A 20819-nucleotide genomic window follows, 5' to 3' on the forward strand; every position below is an offset into this window, starting at 1 on the left:
ATTTTCAGGGAGAGAGTTTTTAAGTTTATTTATTAGTGTGACTCGTAGGCTTACATTAACGCTGCGATGAAGTTACTGTGAAAGTCCCCTAGTCGCCACACTCCGGCGCCTGTTTGGGTACACTGAGGGGAGAACTTAGCATGGCCAATACACCTAACCAGCACGTCTTTCGGACTGTGGGAGGAAACCGGAGACACCTGGAGGAAACCCACACAGACACGGGGAGAATGTGCAGACTCCGCACAGACAGTGACCCAAGCCAGGAATCGAACCCGGGTCCCTGACGCTGTGAGGCAGCAGTGATAACCGCTGTACCACCCGCAATGGTGGCAATCCAGAGGCCCAGGCCAATCCTGCGGGTTCTAATCCCGATGTGGAGATGCCTGTGTTGGACTGGGGTAAACACAGTAAGAAGTTTAACAACACCAGGTTAAAGTCCAACAGGTTTATTTGGCAGCAAAAGCCACACAAGCTTTCGGAGCTCCAAGCCTCTTCTTCAGGTGAGTGGAAATTCTGTTCACAAACAGGGCATATAAAGACACAGACTCAATTTACATGAATAATGGTTGGAATGCGAATACTTACAGCTAATCAAGTCTTTAAGATACAAGCAACGTGAGTGGAGAGAGCATCAAGACAGGCTAAAAAGATGTGTATTGTCTCCAGACAGGACAGCCAGTGAAACTCTGCAGGTCCAGGCAGGCTGTGGGGATTACAGGAAAGGATGTCCCGAGGCATGGTACATTGGGGAAACCATGCAGACGCTGCGACAACGGATGAATGAACACCGCTCAACAATCACCAGGCAAGACTGTTCTCTTCCTGTTGGGGAGCACTTCAGCGGCCACGGGCATTCGGCCTCTGATATTCGGGTAAGTGTTCTCCAAGGCGGCCTTCACGACACACGACGGCGCAGAGTCGCTGAGCAGAAACTGATAGCCAAGTTCCGCACACATGAGGACGGCCTCAACCGGGATATTGGGTTCATGCCACACTATTTGTAATCCCCACAGCCTGCCTGGACCTGCAGAGTTTCACTGGCTGTCCTGTCTGGAGACAATACACATCTTTTTAGCCTGTCTTGATGCTCTCTCCACTCACGTTGCTTGTATCTTAAAGACTTGATTAGCTTTAAGTATTCGCATTCCAACCATTATTCATGTAAATTGAGTCTGTGTCTTTATATGCCCTGTTTGTGAACAGAATTCCCACTCACCTGAAGAAGGGGCTTCGAGCTCCGAAAGCTTGTGTGGCTTTTGCTACCAAATAAACCTGTTGGACTTTAACCTGGTGTTGTTAAACTTCTTACTGGGTTCTAATCCCACCGTGGCAGCTGGTAGAATCTAAATTCAGTTTATAAAACATGAGCGGCTAGAAAAGGTGAATAGCCCAGGGGTTTTCCCCAGGGGTAGGGGAGTTCAAATCCACAGGGCATACGTCTAAGGTGAGAGGGGAAAGATTTAAAAGTGACCCAAGGGGCAACTTTTTCACGCAGAGAATGGTACGTATATGGAATAAGCTGCCAGAGGAGGTGGTGGAGGCGGGTACAATTACAACATTTAAAAGACATTTGGACAATTACATGGATGGGAAAGGTTTAAGAGGGATATGGGCCAAATGCAGGCAAATGGGACTAGTTCAGTTTAGGAAACCTGGTCAGCATAGACGGCTTAGGCTCAAGGGCCTGTTTCAGTGCTGTACACCTCCACGACTCTATGAATATAGTGCTAATCTTGGTAATGGATGACCAGGCAACTATCATTGATTGTTATAAAAGCCCATCTGGTTCGCTAATGAGTGCCCTTTCAGGAAGGAAGTCTTCAGAGACTATTTCCTCGGGTGGATGTAGCTGTTACTAGGGGGCATAACTATAAGGTTCGTGGTGGGAGATATAGGAGGGATGTACGAGGTAGGTTCTTTACTCAGATAGTGGTTGGGGTGTGGAATGGACTGCCTGCTGTGATAGTGGAGTCAGACACTTTAGGAACTTTCAAGTGGTTATTGGATAGGCACATGGAGCACACTAGAACGATAGGGAGTGGGATAGCTTGATCTTGGTTTTGGAAAAGGTTCGGCACAACATCGTGGGCTGAAGGGCCTGTACTGTGCTGTCCTGTTCTATGTTCTATATAAAGAAATCTGCCATCCTTACTTGGTCTGACCTACACGTGACTTCAGACCCATAGCAATGTCGTTGACTCTTAACAGTCCTCTGAAATGGCCCATGCAGCAACTCAGTTTCATGAGCAGTGAGGGATGGGCAACAAATGTTGATTTTATCAGCGATGCCCACATCCCACAAATGAATTCTTTAAATTCTGCTTTTATTGCAAAACATACACTGTGTTGGATAACTTCAAAATTGGCCTGCAATTATTAAATATTATTAACCAGTGGCTCGCATGCACTCAAATGCCAGTGATGCCCACCAGTTGCAGAAAATCTTGGGTACAATGGTGATTGTTTTCTCTATGTTTTCTCTGTGGGTGTTGCTGAATCAAACTATTAATTTCCAAAATGTTCTATTTGTGTCAGTCTTTTATTGAGTGCATCTGGCACCATGTAAAGTAAAAACTAGATACCAAAAATCAGATTTTTAAAAAATGCTACTTTTCCCCAACTTATTTCTGTTTAAAATGGAGGTGCAGATGTTTTGTTTTTCAAATGAATTATGAACAGAACAAACCATCAGAACAACGGTAAAATCAATTAGTAGCAAAAATGGGCCTATTTTCCATATTGAATGTATCATGTAGGAGGATCTTGAGTGCAATATAGTTACTTTAGATGACTCGAGTGTGCCACACGTGGGTGCTATTGTTCAAGTTCTTTGGTAAAGTGAAATCCTGTGAGAATTCAAATGTATGTGAGATTTGGAGACTCAGGAAGGATCTCTATTTTACTCAACGTAATTAAGACTTCAGTGTGCTAGAATATTATTCCATTTTGTAGTTCGTATCACTGAAATTTGAAATATTTCATGAGTTCCAGCAGCACTAGTCACTACAAACAACCACAAAGTGAATTTTATGAGGCGAGTAATTTTTAGGTCCCAACCCATCCATTCGCTTGTCAATCTTGTTGTGCTACCTGTATATAGTTTTAGTGTATAGATTTGTAAAGATTCTGTTAATATCTACATTTTTTGTCACGTTCTAAATCTGGTATACCTGCACATTTTAAAGATTGCAAATAATCTTTCATTGTCAAACAAAAAAAATTAGCCTGAACCATGATGTAGGTACCTAGTTAATATTTGCAATTGTAAATGTACACATGACAGCCATGTTAAATTAAGAACTACTGTTCATAAAATATATATTGGTAACCCCTATTACATAAACTTCTTATTACTCTTGTTAATAGAGTAGATTTGAGTGGAAACATCAAAATGTTTTCTCTTTTCTACAGTTGCGATTGATGCCTTTTACAGGAGTAATATTCAACTCCACACAGTGGCAGAAAGTTTAAGTGATGAGAGCAGCACTCTACTTCTTGTACACTCTGATTCTGCAGCATGGTCCAATTCTTATTTTTATCATGTACTTGTGAAGCAAACATATAAACTAGCTGCATTACTCACTCTGAAAGGATATTTGAGTCTCAAATGATCCAGTGAATTTATCCATTCTAAGGGAAATTTTAAAATGGTTGTCACAGACATCACAGGAATGGTGTAGTTTATTCCATACAAGGGGACAGCTAAAAGGCAGTCATGAGCTCTGAAGTCAGCCTCAATTGTGAAATAAGTGAGCATTCCACAAGACCCACAAAACATATAGATTTTGTACAGTGGATTATTTTTGAACATAAAGCTTTCTTCTCTCATTGCTTTTGTCTCCCTTTTATACTTCTGCGCTGCAGTTCCATTGGCAACAAGTGCCCTTCACTCCCTCACCAAGTACTCATATATAACAATCGAGGTATTGCTTAAACAATGCCAATATAGATTAAGAAGCACAGGAGTGATGGGGTGAACAGGGCGAGTTGGGCAGCAGAGTTTTGGATGACCTTAGGTATATGGAGGTATAGTGAAGGAGGTTGGCCAGTGTTACTTGGAATTGTCGAGACTAAAGGTAACAAAGGCAGAGTTTCAGCAGCAGGCGAACAAGGGCAGGGGCAGAGGCAGCCGACGTTACCAAAGTAGAAATAGGCTGTCTTAGTGCTGGCACAAATTTGTGATCGAACACTCACCTCGAGACCAAGTATGACACCAAGGTTTTGCAGACAGTCCAGTGCAGCCTTAAAGAATTGCCAAGGGGAAGGGGAGAAACGATGAAGTTGGTGGCTGGAGAACAAAGTTTGTAGCCATGACCAAAGACGATGGCTTCAGTCTTTCCAATATTTATTTGGTGGGAAGTTTTATTTATCCAGCACCAGTTGTCAGACAAATGGACTGACAACTTAGAGACGCTGGAGGGGTAGAAGGAGTTGATAAGGTAGAACTGGGTGTCATCAGAATACATATGGAAACTGATTTTGTGTTTATGGATAATGACATGTAGATACAAAATAAGGAGACAAGGCAAGGTCGTTGGGGTCATCAGGTAACAGTGCAGGAGCAAGAATGAAAGCTGTTCATCTGCTTCTCTGGTTATGGTTAGACAGATAAGAATAGAACTAGGAAAACAGAGTGCCATCCTGCTGGAAGAGAGTGGAGACGTGTTGTGGAGGATGGTATGGTTAAGCGTGTCAAAGCCTGCAGACAGATCAAGATGGATAGGAGGGATAGGTCCCTTTTATCACAGTCACATAGAATATCACTTGTGAATTTGGTACTGTGGCAGTGGCAGAATCCCGATTGGCGGGATTCAAATTTGGAGCTTCAAGAAAGATGGACACAAACTTGGGAGGTGATAACACGTTCAAGGACTTTAGAAAAGAAAAATTAGGTTGGAAATGGGGTGGTAGTTTGTATGGACAGGTTTGTCTATGGTTTTTGAGAAGGGCAATGATGGCAGCTTGAAGGAGACGATGAGCAGTACATGACGAGAGAGAACAATGAATGATATCAGCAAGTATGGAAATCAGGAAACTAAGTTGAATGGCCCACAGTTTAGTGGGATTAGGGTTGAGGGAGTAAGGGGTGGATCTCATGGACACGATGAGCTCAGAAAGGGCATGAGGGGGTGTTAGATGACAAACTAAAGTAAGATGCAAGTTCAAGGCAAGGACAGGGAGGAACATTTGGGGAAGTTCTGTCTGGTGGCCTTGGGGAAGTGAGGAGGAAAGCAGCAGAGACAGCTGATTAAATGGTCATAGTCTCAGTGACAAAGAGGTTTCTGAGCTCCTTACACTTGTTATTTGAAGATGAGGGTGGTGGAGACAGGGGAGAGAAGTTTAAAAAAATGGGTCAGAGTAGTAAAAAGAAGCCTGGATTATCTTTACATCCCAACATGTTTTTGCAATAGAGAGAAATTGTGGCAGACCTTCTTACCATCTCCACTCATTCTCCCTCTTAAAATCTTCAGGCTTTTAAAGCACAAGTTTGGATCCACCCAACTGTAGCCTTCTGATGGCCTTGTTCTTTTTTTGAACTTTGATGGCTTTCCATCCTGAAGAGCCATGGACATTCCATTAGCTTTCTCCCGTCAAAAGTGGGAAATACTGAGCCAACTGAGCATAAGGTGATAGTTTTCTGGTTAAAATATTAACCAAATTCCAATTTTGGTGACCTTTAATCTGAATAACAAGCGTTATTGTATTGAATTGCTACAAATTTGGTTCTGTGACACAAGGACATAAAATTAATTATCCTTCACATCTCTCCATAAAGCTGCTTATCCAATTCCCATTTATACCTCTATCATGATTCTTCACAACAATGAACAACTGCAGCATACCTCAGGGGAAGTCAGCTTCCACATTAAAGCCGAAAAATCACCCAGCTCTACCTCCCTGTCTTCATACGAACATACAAATTAGGAGCAAGAGTAAACCACTCGGCCCCTCGAACCTCCTCCACCATTCACTAAGATCCTGGCTGATCTGACTGTAACCTCAGCCCCACATTCCTGTCTACCCTTGAAAACCTGTCACCCCCTTGCTTATCAAGAATCTATCTAGCTCTGCCTTAAAAATATTCAAAGACTGCTTCCACTGCCTTTTCAGGAAGAGAGTTCCAATGACTCACGACCCTCAGTAAACATTTCTCCTCATCTCTGTTTTAAATGAGTGATCCTTATTTTTAAACAGTGACTCCTAGTTCTAGATTCTCCCACAGGAGAAAACATTCTGTCCACTGTCGAGAACCCAGCTGATGTTAATTGAAAGCGTGTCCCCAGTTGGAAATACAGGTTCTTGGGGCTATATAGTTTTGTCTACAGGAATGGTGTAAGGAGCCACGTGTGATACCAACTGAGCCCAGTCATAGTATAACACTTATTAAAGACTATTTATTACAATAAAAAGACACATATACATAAACAGGACTATAATGATCTAAAATGGTTACATACAAGAGACGACTAAATACACTGACACAGTTTAAGTAGGAGTTACCCCTTTTGATCCAAATGTACATTTACAAGATTTGAAATCTTTCAGTACTTCCCACTTCCCAAAAAACATCCAATCCAATAGGGCTTATAAGTATCACACTGTACATGATTGAATAGTTATTCTGGGGAATGTATCTTCTTGGTTCAGTGAAGATATGGGTTTTAACTGCCTCCATGAAGGTATTCAGCACTCTTGCTTTTTTCTGCTAACCAGCACTGACTTATAGGTTGCTAGCTGGAATCTGAGTCTCAGGCTGCAAGATGGATGCTGCCTTCTTCTTCCACAAAGAGGTTGCCAATTATATCATTGTTTCCCCTTGAAGATTCTATCTGTATGTCTGGCTGTCTGTCCCCTCCAGCTTCTCTAGTTCTGAAAGATTAACATCTGTATGTCTTCCCTTGATGGTTTCAAATGGTCTAAGATGTTTCCTATTAGCAGGATGATGTATTCTTTTGGTCTGTCTAATGTCATTACTGGGACTCTCGTCCTGCGGAATACCTTATGAAATGCTGGTGGCTTCTACCCTGTTGGTACATTCATGATACTACATTTACCCTGTCAATACCCTTCAGCATCTGAAAGGTTTCAATCAAATTGCCTCCTATTTTCCTAAATTCCAATGGATTTTCTTATCACAGTTGCTCTGACAATAACACTATGATGTGATTGATTAGTGATTAAAAAAATCATAGAATGGCATTGTCAGTCATGCCTACACCTAGAATTGTTTTGCCATTGACACAAAAGAAGGTAATGCAGTAATGTGGCATAACTTTTATTGCGTGGCTGGTTTACACGGCTGTCTTTGGAGAAGATTGTCCAACACAGTCGGCACTTACAAAGCTTCTCAGATAACATTAGGCCAGAGTTGGTTCATCTCTTCCTCAACCAACTTCCTATTCAAAGAGGTAACTAACATGGGAACGGCAGAGTGGTTAGCACTGCTGCCTCACACCTCCAGGGACCCAGGTTCGATTCCCAGCTTGGGTCACTGTCTGTGCAGAGTCTGTACATTCTCCCTGTGTCTGCGTGGGTTTCCTTCGGGTGCTCCGGTTTCCACCCACCGTCTGAAAGATGTGCTGGTTAGGTGTATTGGCCGTGCTAAATTCTCTCTCAGTGTACCCGAACAGGTGCTGGAGTGTGGCGACTAGGGGATTTTCACAGTAACTTCATTGCAGTGTTAATGTCAGCCTACTTGTTGTGCTAACAAAGTCGGCACCTATAAAGCCTCTTAATAGCATTAGGCCTGAGCAATGAAGTTACAGTTCAGTTTGTGTTGAAGAGTTGGTTCGTCTCTGCCTCAATCAATTTCCTGTTCGCAGAGGTAGCTCAACACACATACGAAATGGTATAATATAACAGGAAATGTTAGGAATGCATAACATCTGAGGCACCTGCCTCACTCTTTTCTGTGCTCTCTGCAGACCTGCACTGTACCCAACAATAAAACAGAGCCACTCCGTGATACAACTTGGGCTCCTCCCCTAAACCTTTGATTGGATCAGCAACCCAAACCCGGATCCGAAATGGTGTTTGTTACTTTATATTCAAGTTCTCATTGGCTCTTGCACCTGTTAATTTCATTGTCACCGAGTAGGAAGTTGGTATTTAAAGTGACCCCAGGATTCTAACAAATGATCCGTGTAGTTTAGGGACCTCTCTGATCGGTAAAGAAAGACATGGAGAATCGGATCATCATGTTTCGCCACTGCCAGAAAGATATTTATTGTTTTAATATACCCGAGCAATGTCCGATCTGTGGTCAGAGCCTCCTGGGGCGAAGACTGGAGGATGCCCCGGTCAGTATTCCCAACTCCTTTGTAGATGGTCATCATGAAAGGTGCTCATTCCTGATCAAACCCACTAGAGGATCGTTCCTGAGGTAAAGGAGACTGCCGATAGTCAAATGCAGCATTAAGCTACAGCATCAGAATTAACCCCCAAATCTGCTGCTGTACACTAAAAACTGATTCAGGCTCGGGGGGACAGCATGAAGCCGAATAAAACATGCCAAATCGAGTTTCATATGTTAAACTAATAGATTACATTTTCTACAGTTAACCGCAAAGAACGTAAAGGTACTATTCCATATAGAACACAGATTGAGATATATGTTGTCCAATGTTAGACTTGTGGGCGAGAGATGGGGCGGGCAGAGGTATTGGGAGAGTCTGTGGTTAGCATCCTGTCTCATCCAGTTAAGCTGCATAATTTGTTTAGTATTTTCAACTGTTCTTTGAATACATGTATTTAGTGTTACTCAGGAAAGGGATATGAAGTATAGATTAATTATATCTTTTAAAATGAAGAATTAAAGCATTGAAACTTTCAAAGATTATTGTCAGCGAGCAAACTAGAACCAAAAACAATGCATATTCTATTGGGAACAGTGTTTTTGAGAAATATGCCATTAATACTGTACATGTGATGCTCTTGTAGCATGATGGATGGTATAAAAGCCAGTTGCAAATATAAGAGACTGATGTATGGCAGATTGAATTGTTGTCGCATTGAGGGACAAGTAAAAATTGATCCAGAATGCTAACAGCAAATCAGATTTCCCATAGTCCAGATGCTCCAACTCTGACTCATCAAGTGAGGGTTGAACTTGGAATCATGAGCTTTTGGAGTACTGCTTCTTCATCAGGTGATGAAGGAGCAGCACTCCGAAAGCTTGTGATTCCAAATAAATCTGTTGGACTTTAACCTGGTGTTGTGAGACTTCTTACTTTTACCATTTGCTTATATATTGTAATATTTTTTCTCTTCCCTTTTCATTATTTACTTTTCATTCTTTCTTTTGTATGCTCCACTATTTATTTCCTTTTTATATTTTTTTACCAGCAGGTATTTTGTCATCCAGTTAATGTGCAAGAAATAGTGTTCTGAAGGACAGCACTTTAACATCTCTTTACACTTTGTTTTCCAGAGATTATGATGGAAGATCTGATCTTCATGTTGGAATTTCAAATACCAGTGGTGAGTTTAAAATGAAATCACGTTACTTCTTGATAAACAAAAACACTGTAATTTAAGCACAAGATGACAGATACTCCAAAAGCCGTGTGGAAAATATATAGTGAAGAATAATCCTAAATTTTAAGAATAGTTTGGACAAACAAGAGTTCATAGAATCCTACAGTGCAGAAGGAGGCCATTTGGCCCATCGAGTCTGCACCGATCACAATCCCACCCAGGCCCTATCCCCATAACCCCATCTATTTACCCCCTGACACTAAGGGGCAATGTAGTATTGCCAATCCACCTAACCCGCACATCTTTGGACTGTGGGAGGAAACCTGCGCAGACACGGGGAGAACATGCAGACTCCACACAGACAATGACCCAAGCCGGGAATTGGACCTGGGTCCTGGCACTGTGAGGCAGCAGTGTCACCGTTACTTTCTGATTTTAGATTTTTTTTTACTCTGAGGATGATTGGGAGTTTGGTATGAAATTTATAATTCTGGACATTGGTAATTGCCCTAATTACTGCTCCTTCTTCCACCTATATTATTCTTCTCAGGCAGAAGGACACAACCTATGGTATCAATACTGCACTATTAATGACCAAGTGATGTGCTTGCGCGGTGCACTAAAGGAGTCTTTTTCCACAAAGGAAAAGCCAGAGAGCAGTATAATAAAAACATTCTTTCAGAGGAAATTGTTCCTACTCAGACTTTTTTTACGAAAAGTTTGACTTAAATGTCGCAGAATTAATATACATTTACATTTACTGCATGCTGTAACCTTTTTAGTTCACACTATTATTTTATTTTTTGCAGGTGTTGTATACAATTACATTGACACTGGTGTCCAAAGAGCTGACTGTGGTTGGGAGGAATGTGTTTGCATTCCACTAGTACAACCAGACATGTATAGTTTAATTAACCAGTGGGATCTTTATTTGGAACAGTTCTCCACTGCTGATTTATGGTTACCAAACAGGTATGAATCATAGCACAGCTCATATGGTCCATCAAGTTTGCGTTGATAATTTTGTCATGTGAAACTTTTGATCTAACAGTATCTGGCTCACTCCCCATACCTTTTTAATATTAGTTTTGAAATGCTAACCTAATTTCCTTTTAAAATAACTTAATGGGTTCTGCTTCAGCGATTTTGTGGCAGATAATTCCCCATTTTAACTACCCTCAATGACAATTCATTAGTACAGTAGATTTAAAACTGATGATACAACAATGCACTGATCCCAACTGCTAAACTTCATTGCACTTATTACACAAGCTATTGCACCCATGAGAGTGCTCCAATTGTTAATGTGCTTTCCTACAGCAGAATTATAATTTATTCTTTATATAATCATTTTTTTAGTTGGCAAAGTTGTATTCCTTAGGTAAAATCTTCCAGTAAGATTTTTTGTACATTCTGTTTTTTCTTTAAGTCCCCTGTTTCCTTCCATTTTGACCAGTGGATAACTGTACTGATTGGTGTAGTGCTGAGAAGATATAGGTTTGATTTGCTGGTCCCTGATGTGTTAGTTGTTGAAATCTGCCAGCCCTTACTGGAAGTGAACCTGTGTAGATGCTGGGTAAAGTCAGGCTGGACTTGGTTGTGAGGGTTTACTCTTCATGATTGTAGCAAAGAGCCATTTGGAGATATTCACTTCCCTGAAACTCAACTCTGGCTCGAGGCAACAGCTTCATGAGAACAGATTGATGGGGAAAAAATCAAATAACATTCTAGAGCGCTATTACTGCAGAATCCTCATTCATATTACACAGTTGAACAAAAACAATGAAACATATATCTGTAAGCTTCAGGCCATTTGGCCCATTGAGTCTGCACAGACTCTATGATAGAATATCTTACCCAGGTCTTCTTCCCTGCCCCATCCCCGTAACCCCACACATTTCCTAATGCTGATCCATCTAACCTACATATCTTAGAACACTAAGGGGCAATTTAGCATGGCAAATCCATTACCTGGCACATCTTTGGACCGTGGGAGGAAACCCACACAGACATGTGGAGAACATGCAAACTCCACACACAAAGTCACCCAAGGCCGGAATTGAACCTGGGTCCCTGGTGCTGTGAGGCAGCACTGCTAACCATTGTGCCACCGTGCCACCCAATTTCAGATTGCTGCTACACACAAACATAATATGGAACTTATTGGAGAAAATTCACCAATCTGTATAAGGGCAATTTCTTTTTATGTTTTCATTTTGTCCCCACATGTTGCATATAAACAATGCAGCCTGCAGAACACAATGTGTACTTAATTAATGAGACCTATATTAAAAACATGCACACATTGTCATCCAATTATATCTGACCATCATTAACCTACAAGTCTCACATGATACACAACATTATGTTTCCTTCTGTAGGTCCTTGCCTCTTACCTATTCCAGCTGTTTAAAGGTACTATTTAATTACCACGGCAAAACCAGTTTTCTAAATATGATTATTGTATAAATTTCTAGGTACAATGAATATGAGCACAACTGCTACTCCTATGCACTGACCTTCATCAATCGTGTGTTGGCGGCACAAAGTAAACGACAGCTGAGTAGAACTGAATTTACCGAGAGGTTTGTGGTTCCCCGGACAAAAAGAGCCTCCAGATATATCACACTGTACCGAGAGTTATGCAGGAGCTACTTTTATGTTGCGGATGGCTTACAAACGGAAGATATCAGTAGCCAGTTTTAAAAAATATATAAATTTAATTATATCATTGTTAAACCATTATCACCAAAGTTTTGATAACTTAATAAACAAATATTATTCTTGGACCACAGAAGAAACTTTTATATGGAAAAGATGAATAAAGCTACCATTAGATTAATAGCATGACATTTCCTACTATTGTCTATTGGTAATAAAGGTGCACTGTGATCTGTGACTATTTTATCTGAAAGTAACCATCTCTAAATTCTCTTGTCTTAAACAGTAATGTAACCAAAGGAAAACAACCTGTAAATTGACATAATGACCACATGCTATTCACTGGAGTATCCAATACAAGTAAAATTTGAACCACGTTAGATTTTCTTTTCACAAAGATTACTTTCTGCTTTATTTAACTGCCCAGAGGTTGGATGAAAATACTGATCAATGACAGTAAGGTACATTCATCAATCTGGAGAAGTGACCGCGAAGTGATTGAGATTGGAGAATTCTTTGGGCATTTGTCCTGAGTTCTGCACTGTGATCTGTGACTGTTTTATCCTAAATTAACCCTCTCTAATTTCTCTTGTCTTAAACATTGAATCGTGATAAACAATCTATAAATTAACGTAATGACCACATGAGCTTTCGTAATGTGCTCACCCTTTGGCTTGCATAAGGACAAAATAAACCAGCAAGTGGTCCTGATGATTATGTAGCGACCTTTGCTAGAAAGTGAATATATATGGAACTGGGCTGAGAACAGGATAGGGTTAGTTGTTCTATCTCCACAACTTATCTCCTTTTGACACTCACAATCTAGGGTTTCACATGAAGGAATTGGTGAGCAGAGAATGAGAATGTTTATTATTTGATGTTAGAAGACAGGGAATATAAAAGGTTTTGGGGTGAAGGGGGTTCATGACAGTAGTGCAAAATGGGCTAATAAATCTACACTGTACCTAGTTTCCTTTCCAATTAGGTCAATACATTTTATTCTTAGTGTACATAAAATAAGACAAACTTAGCCAATCTTGATTATATTTATACGTCACAATTATTATGCCAGCATGATGCTGTCATTTCACACCGTGATCATGTTTTAGTGAGATTGCCACTTAATGTTAAATTATGTGCAATTTTATGCAATAGCTGTGTGTTTGCAAGAACTAATTTGGGAATAGCCAGGCTCATTTCAATGAGTTCCTTTCCACCCTGTGGAAAGAGATGACAACTGGATTTACATCCCTGATTCCAGAAATGAAAATCCTTCCTTACTTGTGAATCAGCCCTACAATGTTCTGGACTGCCTCATTACGTTATCAGCAGTAAAACCGATTAATCACCAAAGGCAGCCACTATGATGATAAAATGAGATTGTCCCTCCATAATAAGACTGTTCCTCCATAATAAGACTGTTGAATGAATTATAGCATTAGCTGGCAAGCTTTAGATGGTGACAAGAATGTATTATAGAACCATAAACCTGCTGTAATGGATATTTCAAAAATAAACCATCAATACCTCAAATGTAAAAAAAAATCATGCTTGATGTTGACGTTAAAGTGCACATAATGTAAAATTTACATACCTGTACATCATCTTCTGTTCCACTTAGGTTATTGAGAGCTTCGTTTTTTGCTCCGCTGGGATTATATTAATTGCTTTCGGAGAGGAAATGTATTCAGTTTGTTGTTTATCAAGAAGATACAGCCAAGTGATGAAAGCTGTAATAACAGAGAAAATGAGAGTTTTAAGATTACTGTATTCTTTACTGTCATTATAGTTTATCTTACGATTTACAATTGGTGTCTTTTTTTATTCCTTCATGGGATTTGAGTGTTGCTGGCAAGGCCAGCATTTGTTGCGCACCCTTCATTGCCTTTGGGGCCATGGTATTGAGCTGCGCCTCCTTGAACTGCTACAGTCTGGTGAAAGTACACCCATAGTGCTGTTAGGAAGGAAATTCCAGGATTTTGACCCAGTGACAGTGAAGAAATGGCAATTATAATGCCAAGTCAAGGTAGTTTGTGGCTTGGAGGGGAACTTGCACGTGGTGGTGTTCCCATGTGCCTGTTTCCCTCATTGTAGCTATATTAGAACAGCTTGGCTTGGGGTGCAGCTCATTCTGGAGCACAAGTCTTCTGTACTAATGCTGGGATGTTGCCAAGGCCCATTGCCTTTCATGTATCCAGTGCATTTGGCTGTTTCTTGATATCACATGGAGTGAATCATTTTATCTTATTCATTCATGGGATATAGGCTTTGCTGGCTCGGCCAACATTCATTGCCCCTCCCTAATTGCCCTTGAGAAGATGTCTTCTGGAACTACTGCAGTCCATGAAGTGTAGGTACACCCACGATACTGTTAGGGAAGGAGTTCTAGGATTTTGACCTTGTGACACTGAAGGAACAGTGACATACTTTCCAAGTCAGGATAGTGAGTGGCTTGGAGGGAAACTTTCAGGTGGTGGTGCTCCCATGTATCTGAATCATATCAGCTGAAGACTGGCATTTGTGATACTGAACCTTAGGAGGAGGTGGAGATTGTTCATCCACTCGGCACTTCTGGCCGAGGATGGTTTTAAATGCTTCCACCTTGTCTCTTGCTCTGATGTACTGAGCTTCCCCACAATTGAGGATGGGGATATTTGTGGGCCTTCCCCTCCATTGGTTGTTGTCCACTACCAATCGCTGCTGGATGTGACAGAACACCAGAGCTTTGACTGATCCGTTGGTTGTGGGATCGCTTTGTTCTGTCTACTTCCATGCTGCTTCCACTGTTCGGCATGCATGTAGGCAGTTCATTTTTGGGTATGGCCATTGCTGCTCCTGGCATGCCCTCCTGCATTCTTCATTGAACCAGAGTTGATCCCGTGGCTTAATGGTAACAATAGAATTAAGGACATGTTGAGCCATGAGGTTACGGAATTAATATAATTCTGCTGCTGTTGATGGCTCACAAATATCCCCATCCTCATGAATGCCTTATGACTGATGCTCCGTCTTGAGCTGCTGGTGTTCTGAATTACTGAACCATTTAGCATGCTGGTGGCACTACATAACACAGTAAGAAGTTTAACAACACCAGGTTAAAGTCCAACAGATTTATTTGGTAGCAAATGCCACTAGCTTTCGGAGCCTTAAGCTCCTTCTTCAGGTGAGTGGGAATTCTGTTCACAAACAGGGCATATAATATAACACAGTAGGTGATATCCTCTGTGTGAAGATGGGATTTTGCCTCCATAAGAATTGTGCGGTGGTCACTCATATTATAGTTTTGGTTAAGTTGCCTTCCTCAGTAAACACCAATGCCAAATACTTATTTAGAATCATGGAATCCCTACAATGCAGAAGGAGGCTGTTGGGAACATCGAGTCCACGCTGACTGTCTGAAAGAGCATCCCACTCAGGTCCAATCCCCGTAACCCCACATATTTACCCTGCTTATCCCCTTAACCTACATATTTAGCGACACCAAGAGGCAATTTAGCTTGGCCAATCCACCTAACTTGCACATGTTTGGACTGTGGGAGGAAACCCACGCAGACACGGGGAGAACGTACAGATTCCACACACACAATCATCCAAGGCTGGAATTGAACCCAGGTCCCTGGAGCTGAGTGCCTTCTAACTCCAGTAAGTTCTCCATTTTGGTCCCTAATTGGCCCAACACTCCCTTTTACTGTTAATATGCTTAGGGAGGAATTTTGGATTCTCTTTTTTTGTTAAATTCATAATCAACAATTACTTTGAAACTGTCAATTCCAAAGATTCAAACACAGTAGCAATTGGTTAAGGAATATTTTAAGAGGCTGGATTTGTTCACTTAGCTTTTTCCAAGCATTAAGCTCAACAGCATCCAGGACAAGGCAGCCTGTTTAATCTGTATCCCATTCACTTCCTCCATCCACTTCCTGCATCACGTGTGTACTATTATGTACTTTTGACAGGATACATTGCATGTGTTCGTCAATGCTTCAACAACAACTTCCAAACCCCTGATCTCCACGGGCTAAAAGGACAAGGGCACCCAGAGCATTGGAAAAGCTTCACCAATTTGAATAACTTGGGCATATATTGCGATCCCTTTATTGTAGTAGTCAAAACCTTGGATCTCCCTACCTCTCATCACCATGGGAGCATCTTCAACACATGGACTGCAGCGGTTCAAGAAGGTGACTTCCACCATCGCTTTTAAAAGTTTAATTAGGAATGGGGATTAAATGTCAGTCTTTCCACAAAAGCCCACAATCTGAATAACAATTTAAAAAGCTCGGTTATCATGTAGCAGCACTGAGTCAGAATCTTTTGTGGAATCCAAACACAATGGGGCCTATTTTACCATTCTGATTCTAAGTGCTGGGGTGGACTTGAAACTGGGAGTGTTTCAGATCCGACTTTTAGACCCGTTCCCAGGCCCCCCCATACACACACTGCCTACAAAAATATCAGCGATTCTGAATCGCGCTGCACAAACCTGTGGGTGGGGCTTAACACACTCGAAACCCTGCAGCTCCGATCAGCACCTCCAACTGCACAAAGTGATAGAATGCTGCTCCCCAACCACATCCCTCCCAGGCTGGATAATGCCTCCCCTTGGCCCCCACAGACATTGCCCCGCCCCCACAACATTACTTATTCCTTATTCCTCCCCAACCAGATCGCGCCCCCCCCCTTACCCCCATCGATCTCAGGCAGAGTGACAGCGGACCCCCCCATTGATTTCAGGCAGAGTGGCAGCGGACCCCCCCTTCTCCCCCACTGATCTCAGGCAGAGTGGCAGCGGACCCCCCCTTCTCCCCCACTGATCTCAGGCAGAGTGGCAGCGGACCCCCCCCATTCCCCCCATTGATTTCAGGCAGAGTGGCAGCGAACACCCCCCTTCTCCCCCACTGATCTCAGGCAGAATGGCAGCGGAACCCCCTTTCCCCCCCACTGATCTCAGGCAGAGTGGCGTTGAACCCCCCCCCCCAACCACTGATCTCAGGCAGAGTGGCAGTGGACCCCCCCCTCCCCACCAACCACTGATCTCAAGCAAAGAACCGTCGGATGCTAGGCCCTCCTCACTAACTGGAGCGCCCGAATTTGACTTTTGTCGGAGCTTGGCTGTTTCGTGCCAATTCTGGATGGGCAAATGCAGTGGTAAAGGGGGAAGTGCCGGTAAAGTTGGGCGTGCAGCCCATTAAGTCAAGTTAAATGCATGCAAACGCATTTAAATGGCCGTCGCGCCCATTTTGGGCATGGTCCCGATTGCAGCCATTTTTGGGCCTTGGTAAAGGGGAAACTGGCACAGAGGCGGGCGCAGATCGCACTACTCGCCTCACGCCCGACTTTACCAAGTTTTCACGCCCAAAAATGGGCACAACTTGATGGTAAAATTGGGCCCAATGGCTCTGAAATGTTTCTGTTATTTTGGAGAGTCAGAATTGGCGTTACATGAAATAAGCAAACTGAGCGGGCAATGTCTCAAGGTGTTGAAGAGAAATAGAGTGTCATCAGCGCACTTGTGGAAGCTGATCCCATAGTGTTACCATAGGGTAATATAAATGACGACATGCAAAGGGTCAGGTTGTAATTTCAGGGTACCCCTGTGGTGACAACATTAGGTGGAAAAAGCCACTGTTACTGTACAGATATGAGGATTCTGCAGCCTCATCCATGGCAGGACCCGTTGAAAGTGGGAACTGAAATTTGGTGTTCCAACTTTAATGACTCATGTACATATACCCCCAGATTCCTTTGCTCCTGCACCTCCTTAAGAATTTTACCCCTTATTTTGTACTGTCTCTCCATGTTCTTCCTACTAAATCACCTCACATTTTTCGCAATTGAACTTCATCTGCCACTTATCTGTGTCCTTTTGAAGTTCTACATTGTCCACGTCACAGTTTACATTACTTCCAAGTTTTGTGTCATCCGCAAACTTTGAACTTGTCCGTTGCACATCAAGATTTAGCTAATTTTTTATATAAATTAAAGTGAGGATCCCAATATGGACTCCTGGGGAACATCACTACAAACTTTCCTCCAGCCTGAAAAATATCCATTGACCATTACTCTCTGCTTCCTTTTGTTGAGATTTTGTATCAACATTACTACTGTCCCTTTTATTCCATGAAATCTGTTGTGTGACACCGTATTGAATGCCTTCTGAAAGTCCATGTACACCACATCAATAGCATTACCCTCATCAATCTTTTCTGTTACCTTTATGTTACAGCACAGGAGACCATTCAGCCTGTTGAGTCCATGTTGGCTTTCTACAACAGCAATTCAGTAAGATTACACTTGCCCTGTAATCTTATCATTAGATGTTTAAGACAAAACTTGAAAGTCTACTTGACCAAAATAAATGGAAGCAATTCGTTTTGAGTGTGGTTGTTCCCCACTGAAGTCTTCTAGAATTGCAAATCAATATGGATAGTGCTAAAGGATTCTCGTGCATGAGATATTGAATATTATTTGAGATGTATATTTCCTGGTGGTTTCAGTAAATGATTGCACAGGAACAGCATACTTATTGAAACAGAACTAAAGATCTATTGGGGTCAGGCAGTATAAGGCAATGTCAGAATTTTAAAATAAATTCTTCAAAAACGCTGATGTTAATTGAACTGATAGATCTACTTTTTGTCCTATTTTCTGCGTTTGCTTTGAATAAAACATAAATTCTTAATGTCACATATTATAAACCTTATTACAAAGGTAATCAAGGAGCACAAAGACAGAGTGAACTCAAGATATAATTTGTTTTATTTTCATGATGAATCTTTCATTGAAAGTGTACTGAAAAGGTATCTAAAGCCACGTATTATTTTACTGGGCAGGTTAGATAATAAGAACATAAGAAATAGGAGCAGGAGTAGGCCATCTAGCCCCTCGAGCCTGCCCCGCCATTCAATAAGATCATGGCTGATCTGACGTGCATCAGAACCACTTACCCGCCTGATCCCCATAACCCTTAATTCCCTTACCGATCAGGAATCCATCCATCCGCGCTTTAAACATATTCAGCGAGGTAGCCTCCACCACCTCAGTGGGCAGAGAATTCCAGAGATTCACCACCCTCTGGGAGAAGAAGTTCCTCCTCAACTCTGTCTTAAACCGACCCCCCTTTATTTTGAGGCTGTGTCCTCTAGTTTTAACTTCCTTACTAAGTGGAAAGAATCTCTCCGCCTCCACCCTATCCAGCCCCCGCATTATCTTATAAGTCTCCATAAGATCCCCCCTCATCCTTCTAAACTCCAACGAGTACAAACCCAATCTCCTCAGCCTCTCCTCATAATCCAAACCCCTCATCTCCGGTATCAACCTGGTGAACCTTCTCCGCACTCCCTCCAATGCCAATATATCCTTCCTCATATAAGGGGACCAATACTGCACACAGTATTCCAGCTGCGGCCTCACCAATGCCCTGTACAGGTGCATCAAGACATCCCTGCTTTTATATTCTATCCCCCTCGCGATATAGGCCAACATCCCATTTGCCTTCTTGATCACCTGTTGTACCTGCAGACTGGGCTTTTGCGTCTCATGCACAAGGACCCCCAGGTCCCTTTGCACGGGAGCATGTTTTAATTTGTTTCCATTGAGATAGTAATCCTATTTGTTATTATTTCCTCCAAAGTGTATAACCTCGCATTTATCAACGTTATACTCCATTTGCCATATCCTCGCCCACTCACTCAGCCTGTCCAAATCTCTCTGCAGATCTTCTCCGTCCTCCACACGATTCACTTTTCCACTTATCTTTGTGTCATCTGCAAACTTCGTTACCCTACACTCCGTCCCCTCCTCCAGATCATCTATATAAATGGTAAATAGTTGCGGCCCGAGTACCGATCCCTGCGGCATGCCACTAGTTACCTTCCTCCAACCGGAAAAACACCCATTTATTCCGACTCTTTGCTTCCTGTCGGATAGCCAGTCCCCAATCCACTTTAACACACTACCCCCAACTCCGTGTGCCCTAATCTTCTTCAGCAGCCTTTTATGGGGCACCTTATCAAACGCCTTTTGGAAATCCAAAAACACCGCATCCACCGGTTCTCCTCCATCAACCGCCCTAGTCACATCTTCATAAAAATCCAACATGTTCGTCAAGCACGACTTTCCCCTCATGAATCCATGCTGCGTCTGATTGATCGAACCATTTCTATCCAGATGCCCTGCTATCTCCTCTTTAATAATGGATTCCAGCATTTTCCCTACTACAGACGTTAAGCTGACCGGCCTATAGTTACTCGCCTTTTGTCTCCTTCCTTTTTTAAACAGCGGCGTAACATTAGCCGTTTTCCAATCAACCGGCACTACCCCAGAATGCAACGAGTTTTGATAAATAATCACTAACGCATCCACTATTACCTCTGACATTTCTTTCAATACCCTGGGATGCATTCCATCCGGACCCGGGGACTTGTCCACCTTCAGTCCCATTAGTCTACCCAGCACTGCCTCTCTGGTAACATTAAATGTATTAAGTATTTCTCCTGCTGCCAACCCTCTATCGTTAATATTTGGCAAACTATTTGTGTCCTCCACCGTGAAGACCGACACAAAAAACTTATTTAAAGACTCAGCCATATCCTCATTTCCCACTATTAACTCCCCCCTCTCGTCCTCCAAGGGTCCAACATTCACTCTAGCCACTCTATTCCTTTTTATATATTTATAAA

At 42.2% G+C, this 20819-nt stretch overlaps 1 protein-coding gene across 2 annotated transcripts; it reads left to right on the plus strand.

Annotated features, from left to right (window-relative positions):
* Positions 1-8083: 8083 nt before the first annotated feature.
* On the plus strand, positions 8084-13944 carry LOC144491620 (MKRN2 opposite strand protein-like). 2 transcript variants are annotated; one of them, XM_078209712.1, is made up of 4 exons: positions 8084-8383; positions 9431-9480; positions 10287-10449; positions 11955-13942. In XM_078209712.1, the coding sequence occupies exons 1-4, from the start codon at positions 8181-8183 to the stop codon at positions 12181-12183; spliced, it is 645 nt and encodes a 214-aa protein (XP_078065838.1). In that variant the 5' UTR covers positions 8084-8180; the 3' UTR covers positions 12184-13942. The 2 variants fall into 2 exon arrangements, with proteins under 2 accessions (XP_078065838.1, XP_078065839.1); XM_078209713.1 differs by having other exon boundaries at positions 8093-8300; positions 11955-13944.
* Positions 13945-20819: the final 6875 nt, after the last annotated feature.

Source organism: Mustelus asterias, chromosome 3 (genome assembly GCF_964213995.1).
Source record: "Mustelus asterias chromosome 3, sMusAst1.hap1.1, whole genome shotgun sequence".
NCBI classification, from domain to species: Eukaryota; Metazoa; Chordata; class Chondrichthyes; order Carcharhiniformes; family Triakidae; genus Mustelus; species Mustelus asterias.